This window comes from Clarias gariepinus, chromosome 26, assembly GCF_024256425.1.
Source record: "Clarias gariepinus isolate MV-2021 ecotype Netherlands chromosome 26, CGAR_prim_01v2, whole genome shotgun sequence".
NCBI classification, from domain to species: domain Eukaryota; kingdom Metazoa; phylum Chordata; class Actinopteri; order Siluriformes; family Clariidae; genus Clarias; species Clarias gariepinus.
This window is the reverse complement of record NC_071125.1, coordinates 12,002,424-12,024,145: the sequence shown is the minus strand read 5'-3', so window position 1 is coordinate 12,024,145 and position 21,722 is coordinate 12,002,424. Positions and strand designations below refer to the sequence as shown.

The following is a 21,722-nucleotide window of genomic DNA, read 5'->3' as shown; positions in this document are numbered from 1 at the left end:
AAGGAATGTTCTCTCTTTAAAATATCATATTACAGATTGTGGTGTCACATTTAGGTTCAGCAACTGTCCAGAGTTGGGGGACTGTGCTAATAAAGTCATGAACAGGTATGTATATTACCTTGCATTGTTTGTATTGCTGCATAATTCAGAAATAAAATGTATATGTAAATGTATATTATGGCCAAAATAATAAACCCCGCTTTGGGTATTTTTTTTTTAATTCAGGATTTAATCTTTCACAGATCACTATATCTCCTCACATACATGCCTATTTTCTAGTTTAGAAGGTTTTGAATGTCTAAAATATAACATCATTTTAGTGTAAGCCATTAATTGCCAATTAGTTGTCTCAAAAATGTGAATAGGGATAAGAACAAAGTTCAGGGAACTTGTTACCTGATAGATGAGTAGTTGTTAGTGTATGATTTAACAATGTAAAATTGAACACTACAATAATTGTAATATTGACCTTACATGTAAATTTTCCTCAAGTAATTCTGAGTAATTTCTTTCACAGAATCATGTCGAATGCCTTGGCAAATTTCAATATGATGGGTGGTGGCCAACTTCAAAAGAATCAATTTAGAGTTACAACCGTATTCAATATAATTCAAGGTAATTTTGGCTTTATGACGTGAAATTTTGTACTATTTATTAAAATTTTTATTGGTACCTTTTATCTATTTGAGGAATATTGTCTAAAAGGCCATAGAAATGTCCAGTTCACTTTTACACAGTTACACACCTACTTATGGAACTTTCTCAACCACAGTGGTTTTGAAGGGGAAGGGGACATGCTATTTTTTCATTCACCCAACACACATTTAATGCAGAACATCTTTTATCAACAAAAGATTATTCAACAGTAAAATGTAATGTAATGCATGTTGATTACTTATTTTCTAATGCTTAGTTAATGAAACTGATAGGGGTAGCTCAGTGGTTAATGCATTGGACTACGGTTTGGAAGATCCCATGTTCAAACCCCACAACCACCAAGTTGCCACTGTTGGGCCCTTGAGCAAGGCTCTTAACCCTCAACTGCTCAGAAGTGTAATAAGAAAAAAAAAAACTGTAAGTCGCTCTGGAGTAGAGTGTCTGCCAAATGCCTAAATGTGTATGTGTGTATATGTATGTGTTTTTTCTTATGTGTTTAATACAAAGTGTTTTGTAATGTAAATGTCGATTAAACATTGAGGTGAAAACGCATGCGATGTGAGCAGCTTTAATTATTAATAATTAAATAATTATTCAATGCTGGACATAACCAGAAAAAATCACAATGGTTATTATTTACATTTAGGCATTTGGCAGACGCTCTTAGCCAGAGCGACTTACAAAAAGTGCTTTAAAGTTTACATCACTGGATACATACTAATATATTCTTTTAATTATATTAATTATATTCTAATAATTATTCTTTTTATGTTCTTTTGCTGTTTGTGCTGAAGCACCTTGTGTAGATTCATGCCACAAGTCATTTTATCCTACAAAGATTATTACGTTGTTCTTAGACCACTGAGCTCCTGATTCCAAAATTGACATTTTTACCATTTTTTTAATCACTGGAATGGAAGAGATTGAAAGTTTCCTTATCTTAACATGCCCTGTATTGTTTTTAATCGCCTAATACAGAGCACATGTTTTTTTCAAATGCTATTTTACAAATGGAAAATACGAATGAAATAATTTTATTTGGTTTATTAATTTATTTTTAAATAAAATCTAAATTTAAAACATTGTAGAGTTATTAAAAAGTGTAGATTCATTAATAACAATACAACGCATGTTGTGATATGAAAAATCTTATTCCAGGGATTAAAAACGGTAACAATGTCAATTTTAGAATGTAGAATCCGGAAGATTTTAAATTTACACAAATTTAAGAAGAGGCCTGAAGTAAGATCCAAGATCCTTCACTTTGCTGAAACCATGTAAAGTGGGGAGGGGTGCATTTTAGTTTCTCCGAATGTATAGGTGAGAACAGCTGATTCACACCTGGGGGGGGGGGTGTATTATTTGCATTTGAATGTGTCTGCCATTGCAAAGCACACACGTAACACGCACAAAAAAAAAACTATAGTAAATAGAAATAAGAGGCCCTGATTTACTGTATAAATATTATTTAGTATTAAAAAATTCCTTCGCGCTCTCGAACACTTTATACATGCGGTTAAGCGCTGATTAGACTATGTAGGAAATTAATGAGGAGAATTATAAGGCCGGATCAAACTTTTAAAAAATATTATTGATTAAATGTGTGCTGAAAAAAAACTTTGTCACCAAAAATATAATAGATGAGGACTTGTGTCCAAAAAGACAAAAAGAAATAAAATAAACATCAACAACTTCCACTAAAGAGTCTGAAACGCAAAGTACAGGATGTGTCACACAGCCGCAATATATTATACTATAAACATATTATACCAAAAATTTTGTAGTTATTCTAATGTTCTTTTCTGAAAGCCTATTTTCCCAGGTATTTTTATATTTAAATTTTGATGTCTTTAAATGTAACCTTTTTTATAATAACAATAAACCGATACTAACAAAAGCTATATAACAATTCATTCTTTCTACAAATAAAATTGTTAGCTAGTGAACCTAATTAGCCAGTCTATTTAATAAAAATGAGCTGTTGTTAGTGCTTGTTTGGCCAGTCAGCTTCCTTGCTGTTTTCCCTGACGCATTCATAATTATTAGTCTACTTCTGCCGGTGTGGTGTTTCTTATACCCACCCCTGTTAAAACGGCGTATTCAGAGAAAGGCTTGCCCACGAGAGGTTGTGTGCGCGGATAGCACAGGTACGTTGCGGAGACGTCTGCTAAAGAGCATATCATCTGGTAAACATTGCGTTAGTTTTTTATAGTCGTATTTTGATCGTCTGTAGATCGCTTGTTTGAGCTGTTAAATAATACATCGTCTTTACATCTATACAACGTCTATACGACGTATCTTTATCATACGAAATTTGGTATGTGGATGGGAAATATATATATATATATATATATATATATATAAATAATCTGGAAATAGAGCAGTGAAACACCAAAGGAGAATCAACCAGGAGGTGGCGGTAGTGCAACACTTACAGATGCAAGCCGCCGTTAAACTCCAAAGAAGAAGAAGAACCTTTGGTGGGTGTGTGGAAAAGGTAAGCAGGAATATTAAGGTAATTCCCATACTTCTAAATAGAAATGAAATACTGAACATAAATGTCACTTGCTGTTTAGCGGATTTTTTAGTCACGTTATTTTGGTTTAAGCTATTTCTTGTATTTTTAATCACACTTAAAATACCAACGGTTATATAGGCATGCTTAATCTGCGGTTCAGTTCTGGTTTCGGTCTGTTCCCATGAGTTGTGAAGCGAGAGGAACAAAGTATAAATTCATTCAAGTTCATTTGCTAAATTAAGTATCATGAATTTTAATTGAACCTATCTCTATAATTTTCACAGCATTTTGTGACAGAAAAGTGTCCTGTCTGCATTTGTCTTGAGGAGTTTCCTGACCAACCGTATCTAACCGTATCTATGTCATAATTAAAAGTCATAAGGTACAGTTAATGTATAAAACGTTTCTGTTGGTGTATAATTTTTTCCTATGATTAATACTTATTTGTAGTGTTTTATGTTTTGTATATATTTTCAAATTGAGACCTCATTTGTAAGTTGTGGCTGGTGTAAAACAGTGTTTTTATTGAATATAAAATAAAAATCTCCGTTTTATCCCGTTTGTCTTATGCTTCCTTCCTTCACAGAATTCTGTTGACCATGGTTAATTACAATTAACCGGGGGTATTTCATTAAAATAATTGGAGTGGGGTGTTTAATAAAACGACGTCTATCCGACATGAATCAGACATTTGGCAGATGTATGAACATCCGATGAACATCATCTAAAGAGCGGATCAGGGTCGTTTTAATTCATTTACGTCTTAAATACGTAGGCTAAGCGTTGTTTATGGTCGCCTCGGCGACATCTTCCAGATGAGCAAACGCCCTCTGTCAGACATCTGCCAGATGAAAAAGATGTCGTCGCATAGACGTCTCCGCGACGTGTGTGTGTTTTCTGGGAAGCGGCCGCAAAGACAGCGCTTATTTAACACATATAAATTTGGGTTTGTTGTATTTCTGGGAAAGAGAACACGCACGTGTTCATCTGACTTTAGATCAAAACTTGGCAAAGTGAAAGAACGTTGGTACACACTTTCACTTTTCATTTCCCCTTCGATCAAAATGCTCCCGATATGAGCCGACACGAGCAGCTTTGTTTCAGTCAGAATATTCATGTATCATAAAGAGATTAAACTGATTGCTGATTAAACACTGCATTTTTTTAAAGTGAAAGCGTGCGATGTGTGCAGCTTTAATTATTAATAATTAAGTTATTTTTCAGTGTTAGACATAAACAGCAAAAAGCACCATAAATATAATTTTCTTTTATTATTAATTTGTTCTTTTGTTTGAGTTCAGCGTTGAATGATTATTTAAAACCCAAGCACTTTGTGTATTCATGCCACGAGTAATTTGATCATACAAAGATTATTACGTTGTGCTTGGACCACTGAGCTTCTGATTCCAAAATTTGCATTTTTTAAAAGTGAAAGCGTGCGATGTGAGCAGCTTTAATTCATTCAATGCTGGACAGAAATTATCATTCTTTCGCGTTGTTCATTCTTTCATGTTCTTTTGCTGTATGTGTTCAGAGTTGAATGATTATTTGAAACTGAAGCGCTTCGTGTAGATTCATGCCACGAGTCATTTTATTATACAACATTATTACGTTGTTCTCGGACCAATGAGCATCTGCAGATTCCAAAATTGACAATTTTACCGTTTTTTAATCCCTGGAATGGAAGAGAAAGAAAGTTTCCTTATCATAACATGCTTTATATTGTTGTGAATGGTTGCTGGTGGCCTGTTTGTTTGTGATAAAATCTCACTGCACATAGCCTACTACTTCAGTGCCCTCAAGAATTCTGTGGTGACAAACCTCCTCTCCAAGGAAAGAAAATACAGCGAAGACTCACCACTCGGCAGGCCTTGGATGATCCTGAGTGAACTAAGCCCTTGTGACTCGGATGGAGAAGACATAGAACTTCAGCCGGATTCGGACTCAGAGCTGTCTGATCAGTCTTCAGGTTAAGTTTTATTTCATATTATTTCCAATTTCATTTCAAAGAAGTAAGTGGAAAATACTAAAAAAGCTGAGCGGAGTGACAGAAATATCTACCATACCTTTTTTTTTTTTTTTTTTTTTTTACAGTTTCCACTTTGTGTGTGTGCAGGGTTAACCGTAACCCTAAATGTATAAATTTTATTTAGGAAGATATTTCATTTCACCCCAATAGAAGCGTACGCCGCAGATGGAGAGCCAACGGCTAAGGCCAGGAAAAGTATCTCGAGTCGCCTTCAGAGCTTCCTGTGTTTCATCACTCTTGACATGCTTCAGAGCATTCAAGAATGGACTATTCAACATGCACAGCAAACGGAGCATGTTTATTGGTCCACCCGCAGTGATCGAGCAAAGACTGATAAGTTCGCTGCAATTTCCAGTGTGTGGGGATCATTTGTCACCAACTGCATCACGTCCTACAACTCTGGTCTACATATCACCGTTGATGAACAGCTTTTCTTTTTCAAAGACTCAGTGCTGTTTCCTGCAGTATATTGCAACTAAACCTGACAAGTTTGGGATAAAAGTTTGGGTGGCTTGCGACCTAAAATCCAAGTACATTTGCAATGTCCTCCCATATCTTGGCAACGACCCCAATCGTTCTAGTGGGGAGAGACTGTCTGAAAATGTAATGATGAGGCTGATGAAACCATTCCTAGACAAGGGCAGAAATGTTACCCCGGACAATTTCTTCACATCGCTGTCACTTGCGCAAAAACTTCTTAGACGGAAAACCACCATCCTCGGCACAGTCAACAAGATTCGCCGGGAAATTCCTCAATCTGCTGGACACACAGATCACAATGAATTCACCACTCTGGTATGTTGCAGGTCTTTTGTGGTTCTATGTTTGTGTTTCAAATTTTTAGAATCAACACCTCCAAGTGTGTCATTGTGTGTAAAAGTGCTATGAAAATAACAATTTATCTTATTTCTTAGGTGTTTTCAACCACTGCTGCCACGCTGATGGCATATGCGGCCAAACGGAAGAAGACCGTCTATATTCTTAGCAGCATGCACAGCGTGGTTCAGACTGATAATACCACCAAAAGGAGGCTAAACAATGTCACCCTTTACAACACCACAAAGTGTGGCGTGGATGTGATGGATCAGATGGTGCAGGAGTACACTGTCCGCACAGGAACATGGCGCTGGCCAGTTGCCGTATTCTATAACATAATTGACATGGCAGCAATAAATGCACATGTGCTGTATCAAGCATGCACCGGGACACAGGAAAGACGGGTGGAGCGTTCAAGAGAGTTGGCTAACTCTCATATGGCTGGGAAGAAGGCAAGAAAAGAACAGTTGCTTCGGACACAACCCTCCCCACCTAGCCCTGGAAAAAGAGCCATGTGTCAGGTCAAACACAAATGCAAGAACAATTTTGACACTGAGCAATGTGTTCACTGCTACAGATACACATGTGGTAAATGCAGACTAAAGATACCATGGCAGTGCCAGGATTGTGAGTGATTGCTAAAATGTACTCACTCACTTTTTATTATTATTTGTAAATATGTGTACAAATGGTTGGTTTGTTTTTAATTTTATTTTGCACTGTTTTTATCAATAAATCTCAGCAACAAAGGAAAAAAAAACATGTGTTTTGATTTATCCCTAAGATGGCAAAGTGAAACACAAGTTTCCTTGAAGTGGCTCAGCATGGCCCCACCTTGTTTACATAACAAAAGCATCTGTTCACAGGTGATTAAGGATATTAGCTAAAAGCCTTCCAGCCCATCGGCTGTCCGGCGGGTTTTATAGGTAGAAAAGCCAAATAGCTGCTCTCTGGGACTTTAAGTGTTAAAAATAAAATCTAAAATTAAAACATTGTAGAGTGATTAAAAACAGCGTAGAGTGATTAATAACAATACCACACGTTATGCTGTTTGTCTTTTGCAGTTTGGGTTCAGCGTTGAATGATTATTTGAAACTGAAGAGCTTTGTGTGGGTTCATGCGTAACCACTATATGTATATATATATATATATATATATATATATATATATATATATATATATATATACACACATACTCAGCAAAAAAAAGAAAAGCCCCTTTTTCAGGACTGTGTATTTCAACAATAATGTAAAAATTCTAATAACTTTACAGATCTTCATTGTAAAGGGTTTAAACAATGTTTTCAATGCATGTTCAATTAATCATAATCAATTAATTAACATGCACCTGCAAAATGGTTGTTAAGACCTTACAGATCTGGCCTTTAAAAACGCACGTTTTCGGAAAAGGGATCCCACTACTTGCCGCGAGTGCGCGCGGCAAGCTGTGTAAATGCCCTTCAATACCTTTGCTTTTCGCCAATGAAAATTGCTAAAAGCGCTATACAAATAAATTGAAATTGAATTCAATACCTGTAGGGGGCAGTCGTGTTTCAGTCTAAAGTATTGTGTGTCTACTGAAGCCGAAAAATGTTATGTCTCTTAGGCGCCCATTGACGGCAAGCGACAGAGCTCATAAACGTGTCAAGCTCAAACTGATATGTATTTATTCTTCATTTTTATTCAGAATTATTATTATTAGTAGTAGTAGTTCTCCAAATTCATTATTATTTATATGATATAATTATTGTAATGTACCCGCGCGTGTGCAAAAGGACTACAAAGATGTATGACATTAGCCTATAAACGCTTTAAACGCAGACGGGTACTGGTGGCTCAGTGGTAGATGATTCGCCCGCCATGCGGGAGATCCGGGTTTGATTCCCGGCCAGTGCTCAAAATTCGCCAAAATACCACGATATAGCCATTATATAAGTTATGCTTCAGTACTAAATGCATGTTTGCAATTGAGAATTTTTTTTATTAAGCTATGAAACACATTAGCACTCACCTCACAGTTGCTGTAATTTAATAATTATCATAAGCAAAAAGTGTAAAACAAAGGATTCACATTTATTACATTTTCACCCAGAGCGGGATTCGAACCAGGGTCTGGACGATTTTATAGGATATACGGATATTATACAGATATTATTTAAGCAACGCCACACCACGTGGAAAGCAACAAAAATGCTTCAATTTCATTGGCTGTCACTGAGTGTCAGCTATTCACGACTGGCCCCCGCGGAACACAGAATCCCCGGGCTTCGACTGTGCTTTCTCCATTCGTTATTACAGGGGCGGACTGGGACCAAAAAGTGGCCCTGGACTTCCTGGCCCACAGCAGCCCACACCATAATACATTGGCTCATTAATGTAGAGATACATTTTTAACACCAGTTACTAGTATAAAAATATAACACAATACAGAAATCAATGCTATTTAAACATGTTATTTAAAGTATCACTGAACATATATTGGGTCAAAGAAACAAAAAAAAAGAACATCAAGACAAACAACTATCTATAAAGACAATATTTTTCTGTTCTATCTAGTGCAACAGTAAGAGACCTCAGTGTGATTATAGATTCTAGTCTTTCATTTGAAGCTCATGTAGATGATATTACCAGGATAGCATTTTTTCACCTCAGAAATATTGCCAAATTAACGAATATATTGTTCCTAAACAATGCAGAAAAGCTAGTTTATGCTTTTATCACCTCTATGTTGGACTATTATAACGCCTTACTGTCTGGTTGTTCAACTAGGTGCATAAACAAGCTTCAGTTTGTCCAGAATGCAGCAGCGAGGGTCCTTAATAGAACCAGAAGATACGAGCACATCACCCCTATCTTATCTTCACTTGATTGGCTCCCTGTAAAATTTTGCATTGATTTTAAAATACACCCAGCTTGATCATGTAGCACTTTTATATTTATAAGAATTCTCAAAGGCTAACAAACGAGGAAACGAGAAAGCAGAAGCATGGGGTCGAAGCAGGAGTGTCGGATTAGACCATGAAACCTGTCAGCATTGTAACAGTGTCAAATGTGATTTCGAGCTGTAGTCGTGAAGGTGGAAGCATTGGGTCAAAGACATGAATACTCTCGGCAAGGCGAAAGGGAGAGACAAGAAACTAGCCAAACTCAGCAACATGAAAGCGATCAAAGAAAATGTAAAAAAAATTGAGAGAGCACACATTAATCTGGCAAAGAGACTTTTAAGCGGGAAGAAATTAGCGATGGGTAAGACCGGTGTGCGCGTGGGGCAGTCCGTAGCAGTGGGAGAGACATGGCAGCCTGGGAAAACATGATAGCATGACATGAAGTTGTAAGGAACAGAACAGCTTAAGAAAGGGAATGGTGATAGATGAAAGCAGTCTTTGAATTGCTTGTGAGGGTTAAAAGTTTAACGGACGCCTCTAGGTGTTGCACAGGATGCATTGGGGCAACATCCGTAAGAGTCTGTGATCAATGCCAGGTCAAGGATGGATCTAGCTAGAGTACAGCTTCTCTCTTGAGCCTGTAGTCCTCCCAATCCACCAAATACTAGACTCCTCTGCCTCTGCAAAGTGTTCGGCTAAGGAAACATCCACATCTGCCTCTTATGCTCAGACCAGTGGTGGCTGGTAGCCCAGACAGCACCGGAATAGAAACAGCCCAGTGGAAGCAGACGGTATCGAGTTGTGGGCGTACTTGACCCACAGAAGGAACTTGCTCCAGGTGGTAGTGTCCCAAGTGGTCATGCGGAGAGACCTCTAGTGCCTGATTCTTTGGCTCTGTTTGCCCGTTGGACTAGGGATGGAAGCCTGATGACAGGCTGGAAGTGGCCCCAATGATCTCGCAGAAGGCACTGCAGAACCGTGATTTGAACTGTGGTCCTTAATCTGAGACATCAGTGGGGAGGCCATAAATTCGGAACAGGTGGAGTGTTCGTCATTCTACAGTCTCCTTGGAATAGTGCAGCTTGGGAAATAAAATGAGGTGAATAGACTTAGAAAAGTGGTCATGAGGTTCATTATACAGGTGTTGCTGTCAGACGTGGGTAGACCAGTTATAAAGTCCAGGGATATATGGGAAGAGAAATACTTACATTGAGCGCAGATGTCACAGGTTACCACAAATCTGGACACATTCTCGAGGCAATGGAGAGAGTCGCAAGGCATGGGATCCTGGGAGGAGAAGAACTGACATAAGAGGGCATCCAGCTTAGTATCTTTTGAACCAGGCTGGTAGGACAGAATGAAGTTATAGCTAGAAAGAAGGAGAGATAACAAAACCCAGTAACGTGGTGGAGGTTGTGTGGAATTCACATTTCTCTGCCTTGAAACAGAGAGTGTTTTTTAAAATAGTCCTTTAATTCATGTGAGGCTGCCAAGGCTTTTTACAAACAACGCATCCGGATTAAAGTTCAGCTCTGGCTGTATTGAATTGGGTGTTAAGTTGCATTCTACATTTTATATACATTCTTTATAATGTTTATTGTCTTAATGCCTATTCAGTATAATGTTTAAGAAGGTGGATTCAATGTAAATATTGGTTTGGAGTATCTCAATAAGTGAGCGAGCAAAGCCTGAATAATCTTGAGCCAGGTACAGTAAAACCTCGGGTTGGGAGTAACGCGGTTTGCGAGTGTTTCACAAGATGAGCAAAGATCTTTAGTAAATTTTGACTTGGAAAACAAACAAGTCTTGGTTTACGAGTACCGAGTAACATGTATCACACAGGCGCTTTTTGTTTTGATGCCGAGCGTCACATGATCACAACTAAGCCAATGGTTTTTCTCTCTTTTGCGCTCCGGAATTGTGATTAATCATCTCCCCTGCTGGATCTTAGTGGTATAATTAACATTTGTGCATGCGTGTACTGTTTCCTATAGCACTGTGACCATGTGTGTATGCGCGTAAAACAAATTTTATTTTGTGTTTGAAAGTGCGTGTGTACAGCACGTGTACTGTTCCTTATAACACCCGTGTGTGCGCGTGTCTGAAGCAAAAGAAAGTCTCATTAGAGGTTAATAATCCATTTTCTTCCTCTCTGTTGTTATGTGTGCGCGTGCCGGTTCACTTTCTCTCTCCCTCTCTCGCCTTTAGTGTATGTGTGTTTGTGTGCGTGTGTGTAAAGCAGAGAGGGGATGCTTCACACACACACAAACACACACACACACACACTAAAGGGGAGAGAGAGAGTGAATGTGTAAACCGGCACGGTGTCAAATTACAGAGGGAGCCATGTCAAATAGCCGCGGTCGTGTGAGTGGCGAATGGCATACGGCTGCCCTATGGATGGCGTAATCCCCCCTCCCTCTTATGCCAGAAAGGCGTGTCAAGATTTCACAGTAAACGCGCCCATTCAAGCCCTATTTATTCATTTACCTGGTTCCACCACTAGATGGTGCTTTGTTCTCAAGACCACGTTAACACAAGCCAGCAATTTAGCTGCGCTGAGTTGCAATCGCGTGATTTTCACAAATCACCCCACCCCCGCCGAACTGACGCTATCAAACTGCACTACAGAGATGAAGATGGCAACTTAATGGCCTATTTGCTGTAAGCGGTGTTTCATTTTATAAAATTTGTTTAGGGTAGTTTACAGTTTATTTCCCAGTTTAGTTTTTTATTGGCTGTTTTAAAAATCACTGGCAGCAGCAGCAGCAGCAGTCAGATGTGACTTTTGTTCTCCAATACTTCAGTACTCGGTAAGTTATAGTTTGGCTTCAGAGGTGAACTAATGCTCATATACGAGTGTTATATGACTTAACTTATTTGTAGGAAAAGCTCAATAAGTAAATTCTTAACCTATGATTTAACCTATAAACACAACTGTTCAGCAGTCCTAAACACAAGTGCAGGGTCTGTTTTTGTTCTTAATTAAAAGACATCAATCTGTTTATAATTTACACAATAATAACATTGTTTATTTTCCTGAATAAGGTAATAAGCTATATTTAAAATAAAACAAACCAGGAAGTAAGTGTTTCATACATTAAAGTACTTTGTATAACCAAGTGCCCTAACAAACATAGCAACAGTGTACTGTACAGTACAGAAAAAGTGTGTGTGTGCTGTGGGGATTGGAAGGTGAATATGGATACCTCATTTACAAAATAAAAGACGGTCAGAGGTGTAAATGCACATCTCCGCGTTGCTCTTCAGTGTGTGTGTGTGTTTTAGATTCCTAGGGGTGCATTCTTAAATTCAGTCTGTCTAACTCTTTATAAATGCCAAGTTAGGAAAATCATGTTTAAGAAAAATGACAACAACAATTAAACACTTAATTATTTGCGCCCGTGCTATTTTGTGCTTAAGTGACACAAAATATTATTTTCTCAGTTTTCTTAGAACTTCATTAAAAGACAAACTTAGGAGGAGTGGAATGTGAGAAATCTCAGTGGAGAATGTATTGACGTCCCCTTATTACTGATTGTTAGATGGTGCTAAGATGGGTTCTTTTGTCCTGCCGGCGCGCAAATGTGTTTTTTGCTAAAGCCAGCTCAGACAAACCTGACGACTGCAGGAACACACACACACACACACACACACACACACACACACACACACTCTGGTGGCACTTTAGCCATTATTGCTTCAACATTGTCTTGTAAATAGTTGATTAAACCTATGAACACAGCTGTTTAAAAGAAATACTAAACAGACACATGGTCTATTTTGTCCGCAAGTGAAATACATTAATACGTTAATAATTTACACCACGATAACTTTAGTGCAGAAGGATCTGAAGAGACCTGGCTCCATTACATCATGACTTTGAGACGTTCACAGTATATTCGAACCATAGACAGTGTTTATTTTGCTAAACATTACAAAACGCCATGTCCAATAAAACAGTGCATCTTTAATAAGTCATATTGACTTCGAATCAGAAGTAAAATTCATGAAAGACTAAGAAGCCCCATAAACTTGATTCTTAACAGCCACAGGCTGACTTTAACAATAATAGTTGATTGTTTTTATGTTTGTTTTTTGTATATATTTTTATATGTTTAAATGAACATTTTAGAGTATATAATTTGTTGTGTCATCTGTTTACAGCGTTGGCTGATTTTGTGATTAAGACCCATGGGTTACATTGAATTATTTTTAATTAGTAGTATTAAGCCAGGCTTTAGTAACCTTGGACAAATCACAACATAAGCCCTCTCTCATGCACGCTCTCTCTCTCTCTCTTACACACTCTCTTTCACACATACATACACGCACACACAAATAACACATTAAATCGTGTAGAACCAAATGAAACTATGGCAAAAACATATAAGCAGTGAAAAATACAGTAGTATACTGTAGGTGATCCCTATCCTGAGGTAACAGGCGCTAACCTCTGGAACTGTTTAGTTCTTTTAGTAATGTTTTCAAGTGTAAATGTTTTTGGGGATTTAATCTGGCTCTGCTGATGCATCTATTCACAGTTGTGATAAAAGATTAATGCCCCATAAGATCTTTGAAGGGGGAACGTTAATCAGTTAATCCCCCACCTGACGGGATTATACAGCATTGCAACCATTTTTTTAAAAAGTGTTTATAGAGCGGAGCATCGTTAACTGCGTCATCAAGGGGAATCACATTTAGTGCACGGATCGTGCATGGACTTGTCATGGACCTGCCATGCTCCAGGCGGCTGTTTTATGTGACTTCCACTGTATGTGCACGCACACATAACGACAGAGAGGGAGAAAATGGATTTTTAACCTCTAATGAGACTTTATTTGTTTTACACGCACACACAAACTCTCTTTCTCTCTCACCTTGTGTGAGTGTTTGTGTGTAAAGCAAAAAAAAGTCTCATTAGAGGTTAAAAAAATTCATTTTCTCCCTCTCTGTCGTTATGTGTGTGTGCACATACAGTGGGAGCCACATAAAACAGCCGCCTGAAGCATGGCACACACAAACAAAAGGCTAGAGAGAAAGAGAGAGAGTGTGTGTGAACCAGCACGGTGTCAAAATACGCATGCGCTCACACAATAACGCACACACTCCGCAGTGCAAGAGAAACACACACACAGACACACACAGACAGGGCCAGGGGTAGCTCAGTGGTTAAGGCATTGGACTACGGTTTGAAAGATCCCAGGTTCAAACCTCACAACCACCAAGTTGCCTCTGTTGGGCCCTTGAGCAAGGGCCTTAACCCTCAACTGCTCAGATGTATAATGAGATAAAAATGTAAGTCGCTCTGGATAAGAGCGTCTGCCAAAATGCCTGAATGACACACAGCACCTGCGCGCATAAACGGAAACACTTGTCTTTCAGGATTTATTTTTACTTTTTTTTTAAAGGTAGAGTGCAGCTCAATTTGTTTTATTTTTACTTTATATTTTGTGTTAATATTTTTGTGTCATTTTTATATATTTATTTATTTGGGCTATGGAACGAATAATTTGAATTCCAGTTATTTCCTATGGGAAAATTTGCTTTTGTTTACAAGTGTTTTGGAATACGGGCTCGTTATCCAAGGTTCCACTGTAAAATGGTTTCTAAAGCTTGCTGGGGAAGCAAGCATAGGGAAAAAATTTTCAGTGGTGATATAAATTGCGCTATGGACACATCCGTTCTAACCCCAAGTCTTTATCCCGTTTTTAAGTTGGCACAAGCCTTATCTACTGTACATTTATAGATCAAGTGGGGGCTGTTGATCCTTGGTGTTCTATTTCCACATAGCAGGGTATACTCCTATTTTTACAAATTCACCACTCCTACTCAAGAATTATATATATTTTTTAGATAAATCTTTACTTTCTTATGTAAGACAATTAGACAAATTTAGTTTTTAATTATTGTGAATTCAGATCACACTCCTTTGCAATTACATCTTATTTGCAATTTGAAGTACAATAAACATTCTATATGGAGACTAAATATGGCCTTGTTATTAGATCCCAAGTTTTGTACATTCATTTCAACAGCTATAGATAATTTTCCTCTACACAACAGATCAGAAACAATTTCTGCTTCTATATTGTAGGAGACACTTAAAGTAGTTATTAGGGGTAAAATACCTACAAAAAAATAAACTATACTTCACATCCCCCTCACCTAAACTTTATAAAGAAAGATTAAAGGTCTTGAACCTTCAAGTTCAGTATAAGGTGTTATCAACAAACAAAACTGAATGGTATTTATTACGATTAAAAGGTTATATACAGTATATGAACATGGGGAGAAAGCATGATGGCTTTTAACCCATCAGTCAACTTATACCCCAAATGTATAACAGCAACGACGTTTTAATAGTTAACCCAATTCAAATGAATAATATTTTAGGAACTATTTCTCAATTTGTATACTTCTGAAAGCCCTATATCTACCTCGGAAATGTTAAAATTTTTATTCAGTATACATATACCCACCCTTAATTAAATTGAGAAAACCTATTTGGATCAGCAAATACAAATAGAACACATTTTTAACTCAATCGCACTAATGCAGAGCAAAAAAACTCCTGGCCCTGATGGCTATCGAATAGATTTTTTTTCTAACTAGCCCCTATTTTTCAAGAAATGTTTTTAAAACCTATAAAGGACCTTGTAAAATATAATTCTTATATGCCACTTTCCCTCTGTAATTCTGATACAAACATTTTGGCAAAAATTCTTAGTTTATGCTTAGATACTGTAATAGAGAACTTGATCTCAAAAGACCAAACATGGTTTATTAGTGACCATCACTCTTCTTGTAATATCCAGGAATTATTAGGAGTGATCCACTCGTCTAAGGACCCTGTCCCTCAGGCAGTTATTTTGTTAGATGCTGAAAAGGCATTTGACAGGGTGGAGTGAAAATATTCTTTCACTGAACTTTCTTTCACTGGAACATCTCACTGATTAAGTTATTATAAGGTTTCCCCAAAACATCTATAATTACAAATAGAGTATGTTCAAAATTTTTTCCCCTCTCAAGGGGTACTAGACAAGGATGCCCCCTTAGCCCTACTTTTTACTTTAGCCACTAAACCCTTATTTACTGCTGTAGTAGTAGTACTACTTCTGCTATGCAGGGGCGTAGAACATATAATATTCCTATACGCTGATGATATGTTGTTATACCTTTCAAATCCGATCTTAGGTATTCGTCAGGTAATTCATATATTGGAAAAATTCGGAACTTTCTCAGGCTATAAAGTGAATTTTTCGAAATGTGTTTGTTTCCCCGTAACCATTAAGGGTCTTCAATGGTCAAATAGAGATATACCTCTTCAGTTGTCTCTATAAGCTTTAAATATCTAGGTATAAATATTACACAGGGTTTCCCTAACGTTTACAATGAAAACTTAGCTTTTTTAATTTATGAATTAAAATTAGACCTAAAAAAAAATTAGAAAATCTTTCTCTTGCAGGTAGAATTAACAGTAGAAATTTATATTATACCAAGATTGTACTTGTTTCAATGTATCCCAATTTTTCCAACAATATCCTCTTTTCAAAACTTCCTAAACAGTCTGGTGTATCGCAGAGGCAGATTCTTGTACTATTTTATCTCTTCCTGCTTTAGCTTTATCTAATTATCCCTATGTATTTCACTGTATATTCAATGCCCAGTTGTGGCAAATACTCTTAAGATTTTTCTTCCAGCCCTATATGCAAGAACCACCTCTTCCTCAAAGCTCAACTAGACTCACCCATTAGTCATTGGCAACAATTAGACCTTGTTAAACTTAGTGAAATCGATCTGCCTAGATCACACTTGTTTAGATACTTTTAAATTCGTCATCTAATTCAAGGTCATTGTCCCACATATCCCTCTATTCCTCCCAGTACAGGCTTGGATGCAATTGTAAATATTACCTTACATTCAAAGGGTATAATTTCAAAACTATATAACATTATATAATAATGTTAACGTTTATTGACATTATATATAATGTCAATAAATAATATTAATTTGGACAAAACTTGTGTAGAATGGTCAAGGGATTTGGCAGCAGAAATATCAGAGGAAACCTGAAATAAAGCTTTACTTAAAGTTAATGAAACAACCTCCTCTACTTGCTTGGGTTCATTTTAATTCAAAGTTCTCCACAGGCTTTATTTCAACAAGGTTAGTTTATCAAAGATATAGGCTAATGTAGATGATACATGTGAATGATGTTACTCTGCTAAAGGATACCTGGCTGTTTTGATGTTTTGGTCTTGCCCCAGACTGTTAGCATCTTGCCTGAGGCATATGTTGAGCATATTAAGCCTAATTTTAAAATGGCTGTCTTTCGCGTACCTAACCAAGGTCTGGTCATGTCCAAAAACTGACTGAAAAAAGATGCTTGTGATTTGCATATGTCTTGGCCCGGAGAAAAATATATGCTGTTTTTAAACTTGGAAAAAATTTTATATTCTTTTAGAGGATCCAACAAATGTTTTTATTTAATATGGACTCTATTGATTCCATACTTTGAAAAGTACACAACTCTTTCCCCAAACAAAAATATAATGATATAACTAAAAAGCATGGTATATTTTTCAGCAGAGAAAAAAAATACACTTTGATGTATTACAAATATATTAAAATCTTCAATGGTACATTGCAAATATACTAACAAAAAGTTGTACCATCAGTTAATATATAAAAAGTATACTAACATCATACTTTTACCAAATTTTGGAATTAAACTTCAAACATACTTTAAAATAATTGTACACTCTAAAAAACGCTGGGTTGTTTTTTCTACCCAAGCGCTGGGTTGCCTCTGTTGGGTCATTTTTCTGGGTTATTTACAGAGAGTTGGGTAGTTTTTGTGTAACCCAGCTGCTGGGTTGAAGTTTGGTGGCTCCTCCCCAAAGTTCACCGGTGGATTCAGCGGCTGTCAGTCAGAGCTTAGTGTCTCTCTTGAGCTCCCACACCGCTGATGACGGTTCATTTTAGGGAAAATGACGTTAAATACAAGGTCTGTATACACATGTTCACTCACCTAAGTCACATATGACTGAAAATTATTACTATATGTAAGATTTATTACTGTTACCGTGTTAAGGTAACACTTAAAATTTCAGGCTGGTCTAAGGTAAGATAATTTAGCTAACAATAGCTGCTAGTTAGCCAAAGAACCCCACCTGTGTATGAAGGAAACGGATAAGATGTCTGAGCTTTTTATCTTTCTCTGTAGAATGTTTGCAGGGTGACGAAACTGTTAACTGTAGTATTAGCATGACGCTAGCATTTAGTTAGGTTGCTAGCGTTAGCAACCACATTAACATTAGAACTTTATTAATCTCACTGTTTGAGAAAATAAAATGCTGGGGTGTTACAAAACACTGACCCTCTCACAAATATACACACCTGCTAACCCTCACGATTTTCACTAGCTAGTAATTTACTCCGCGGTCAAAAGTCGCCGCGTTTCTCCCGAGGTATAACAATATTTTACACCTTTCCCCCTTTGGCAAGTAGTATGCGAATATGACTGCTGCATGTAAGCTAACCAGGTAGCTCTCTTTAACCAAAGTTGCTTGTGACTCAGCTAAATTAACTATTAGTCAGCTGTACAGATAACTACTAGATGGAAGTATTAATATTTGGGTGATTATAATGTGCCAGTATGACCCCAGATATGACAATGCATCTCCTCGCTAATTAGCTTAAAATCAACGCAGACCACAAGATCAAGTAGTCTGATAAAGCTCATATATATATATATATATATATATATATATATATATATATATATATATATATATATATATGAGCTTTATCCCAAAAGCCATGCTTATTTGGCTTATTTTATTTTTGGTAGTAGCTGTCTCCATGTTTTTGTTTCAGGTTACCTATACCCTAGCTTTGTCATTTTTTTATTTAGTATAAATCCTATTACACATTAAATTCATAGTCTTATTCAGTTTAATCTTTGTTATTCAACAAATTTTTAACTTTCTTTATTTCTTTCTAAGGTTGGCACCAACATGGTGGAATACCTCCAGCAGGCTGAAGTGTCAAGGCCGTACCCTACATCCTGACGTTGGGAGATAATGACCAGCGCTGCTCTCAGGCATTCGTCATTCTGGTGGGACAGGCTCTGGAACAATGCACGCTACTTGGGGCGGTTGTGTGCTTCAAGGCATTTTATATTTTTGACATTAACTATTTAAAGTAGTGTGCACCTGTATAGGACTTTTTGTAATGTTGCTATGAAATAGCAAGGCCTACTTGAAAAGTCATAGACAGTGTTTGTATGTTAAAACAGAACCAGGGCTGGATAGTTTTGTTCTGCAGAAAAGATATCTAATGTCACAAAGAGATCCTGCTCTGTAGAAGCTGCCTCAGCCTATTTGTGTTATTACTCCATTCTGCCCTTATGAGTAATAGTATAGTAATGATGTCGCTGTTGATTATCTGTTCTTGTGCTTTTGAAAAATAAAGGTTTTTTTCTATGAACATTTAATAGGATGTTGTTTATTGCATATATGTATGGTTTGCAAAACTTTTAAGTTTTATTTTTGTAATAAACTAGTATATCAAAGTAATTTAACTGTTTAATAGATGTGGGTAGTTTTTTTTTTTTTTTTTTTTTTTTACAGATTCACTGTAAAACATGAAAATAATAATAACCTATTTGTAAGGTAGAATTAACTCAACATTCCAGTTAAAATGAACCAACATCTGGGTAGAACATTTAACCAATTTATGTGGTAGAATTAACCCAGCATTATAGTTAAATATGACCCAGCATTTAAGTTGAATATTTAACCCATTTTGCTGGGTTAAAAAAATAACCCATTTTGCTGGGTTAAATTAACCCAGCATTTAGTTAGTCCAATAGTTACCCAGCAGCTGGGTTAATTTAACCCAGCAAAATGGGTTATTTTTTTAACTATAATACACTATAATGCATTTTTTAGGGTGTATTATAGTGCACCTTCTAAAAATATGTTATAGGGAAATATACTTTGAGTGAAAGGTGAAAGTGAAAGGTTGGTCTAATTTCCTAAGCATAATTATTTAAACTTTGCTTATTAATTTATTTTGGTATATTAAAAAAAATATATGCTTGAAATAATCAAATGTACAGAAAGTATACAGTAGAATACAAATTTTAATATACGGTTGTCTCAGTATAAATTTTAGTTTGTGTTGGTGAGACAACCTGACGTTTTGTTGAACGCAAATAATCTATAGTAGTGCTTTTTTTGAAACCTTTTGCAAATTAAATCTGTTGAACTCATGAATAAAATCTGCCGCTTAATTACTGATGTAATGCTTTTCAAAAACATGTTATAGTGTAGAAAATGCATTTAGCATTTGTAAATTATCCTTAACACCTTTGGTGTACTGGTAACACATTTGCAATACTGTAGTATAGAAGGTTGTGTGTACTGTATGATATAATAAAGTATATTTGTATTACCACAAAGTGTACCTTTTTAGTATTCGTAATTGACCAGAAGTATAACAGCATGTTACTGCTGCAATAAGAATAGACTCATAGTATGTTAATCATGTATTTGTAATGCAGTAAAAATAGCTGTAATGTACTTATAATACATTAAATATATACTTAAATTGTATTAATTACTGTCAGGTATGTAAATTAGTACACACACTGCCATATACTTTAAGTGTACCAAGTATACTTAAAGTTGTTTCAATTTCGCACATAAAAGTACACTAAATACACTTAAAGTTATGCTTTACTAAAATGTAATTACAAATAAAATATATTTAGCACAAAATTAGTTTGTCGAAAATAACACACTTCAAATTAACTAATCATTAATACACTTAAGGTATACTGACAATTAGTATGGCTGCAAGTATACTTAGCACATTTTTTTTTCACAACGGTAATCCAAACCATGGGCTAATAATAATGTTAATCTTCTTTGCACTGCTATAAATTATGTTAATTTTTTCCTCCTTGTTGTTTTTTTTGTGTGTGTGTGTGTGTGTTCCGGAGAGTAGGTTGTGTAAAAGGGATGAAAAATGTAACTGTACCCTAGTGAAAAAAACACTTTAATGTACAGTATTACAAATATATTTAAATCTTTGATAGTACATAGCAAATAAGTCATAAAAAAGTCGTACCATCAGTTAACGCTTTTACCAATTTTTGGAATTAAACTTTAAACATATTTCAAAATAATTGTATTATAGTGCACTTTCCAAAAATATATTATAGAAAAATATACTTTAAGGCAAAATGTTTTTACTTGCAATAAAAAATGACCTCAGTTGTGTGCACAATTAAATAAACAAATGTAAGTTTAGTTTACCTGATAGGGTAATTGGCAGCATCTGCATCTCTGGCATATACTGTGCCAACCAATGTACCAACAAGTGCATTCTCTAGAACTTTCCACTCATAGAAAGGTTCAGAAAAGACAGGGGGCTCATCCACATCCAACACCAGAATTTTGAGCATTGTCCTGTCCCGGAATTCATGAAGGCTTAGGAATCTGGTGTCCACAAAAGAATTGATGGCCTCTATGGCAATCACAAAGCGCCTCTTGCTCTCATAATCTAAACGCTGTTAAAAAAAACCAAACAGCTATTAATATAATGCATAGAAATATTAAATGCTTGACCATATGATAAAAATTCTGTTAAAAGAAATAAGCATGATTTTCTCATAAAAATCACAATAAATTCCATAGTGATGTATCAAGTGACTTGGGCAGTTTATCACTGCAAGAGAAAATAAATCTAACATTAAAGCTGATTTATAATTGCTAAATGCACTGAACAGGTTTCCAACTTTATT

The 21,722-nt window shown here is 36.3% G+C and overlaps 1 protein-coding gene across 1 annotated transcript in view; it reads right to left on the bottom strand.

The window, feature by feature from the left end:
* cdh19 (cadherin 19, type 2) overlaps positions 1-21,722 on the bottom strand; it is a 204,703-nt gene that overhangs the window by 34,339 nt on the left and 148,642 nt on the right. Inside the window, exon 7 of the mRNA XM_053487532.1 lies at positions 21,235-21,488. Within this exon, the coding sequence (XP_053343507.1) occupies positions 21,235-21,488 (254 nt within the window). The remainder of the gene's footprint in view (positions 1-21,234; positions 21,489-21,722) is intronic.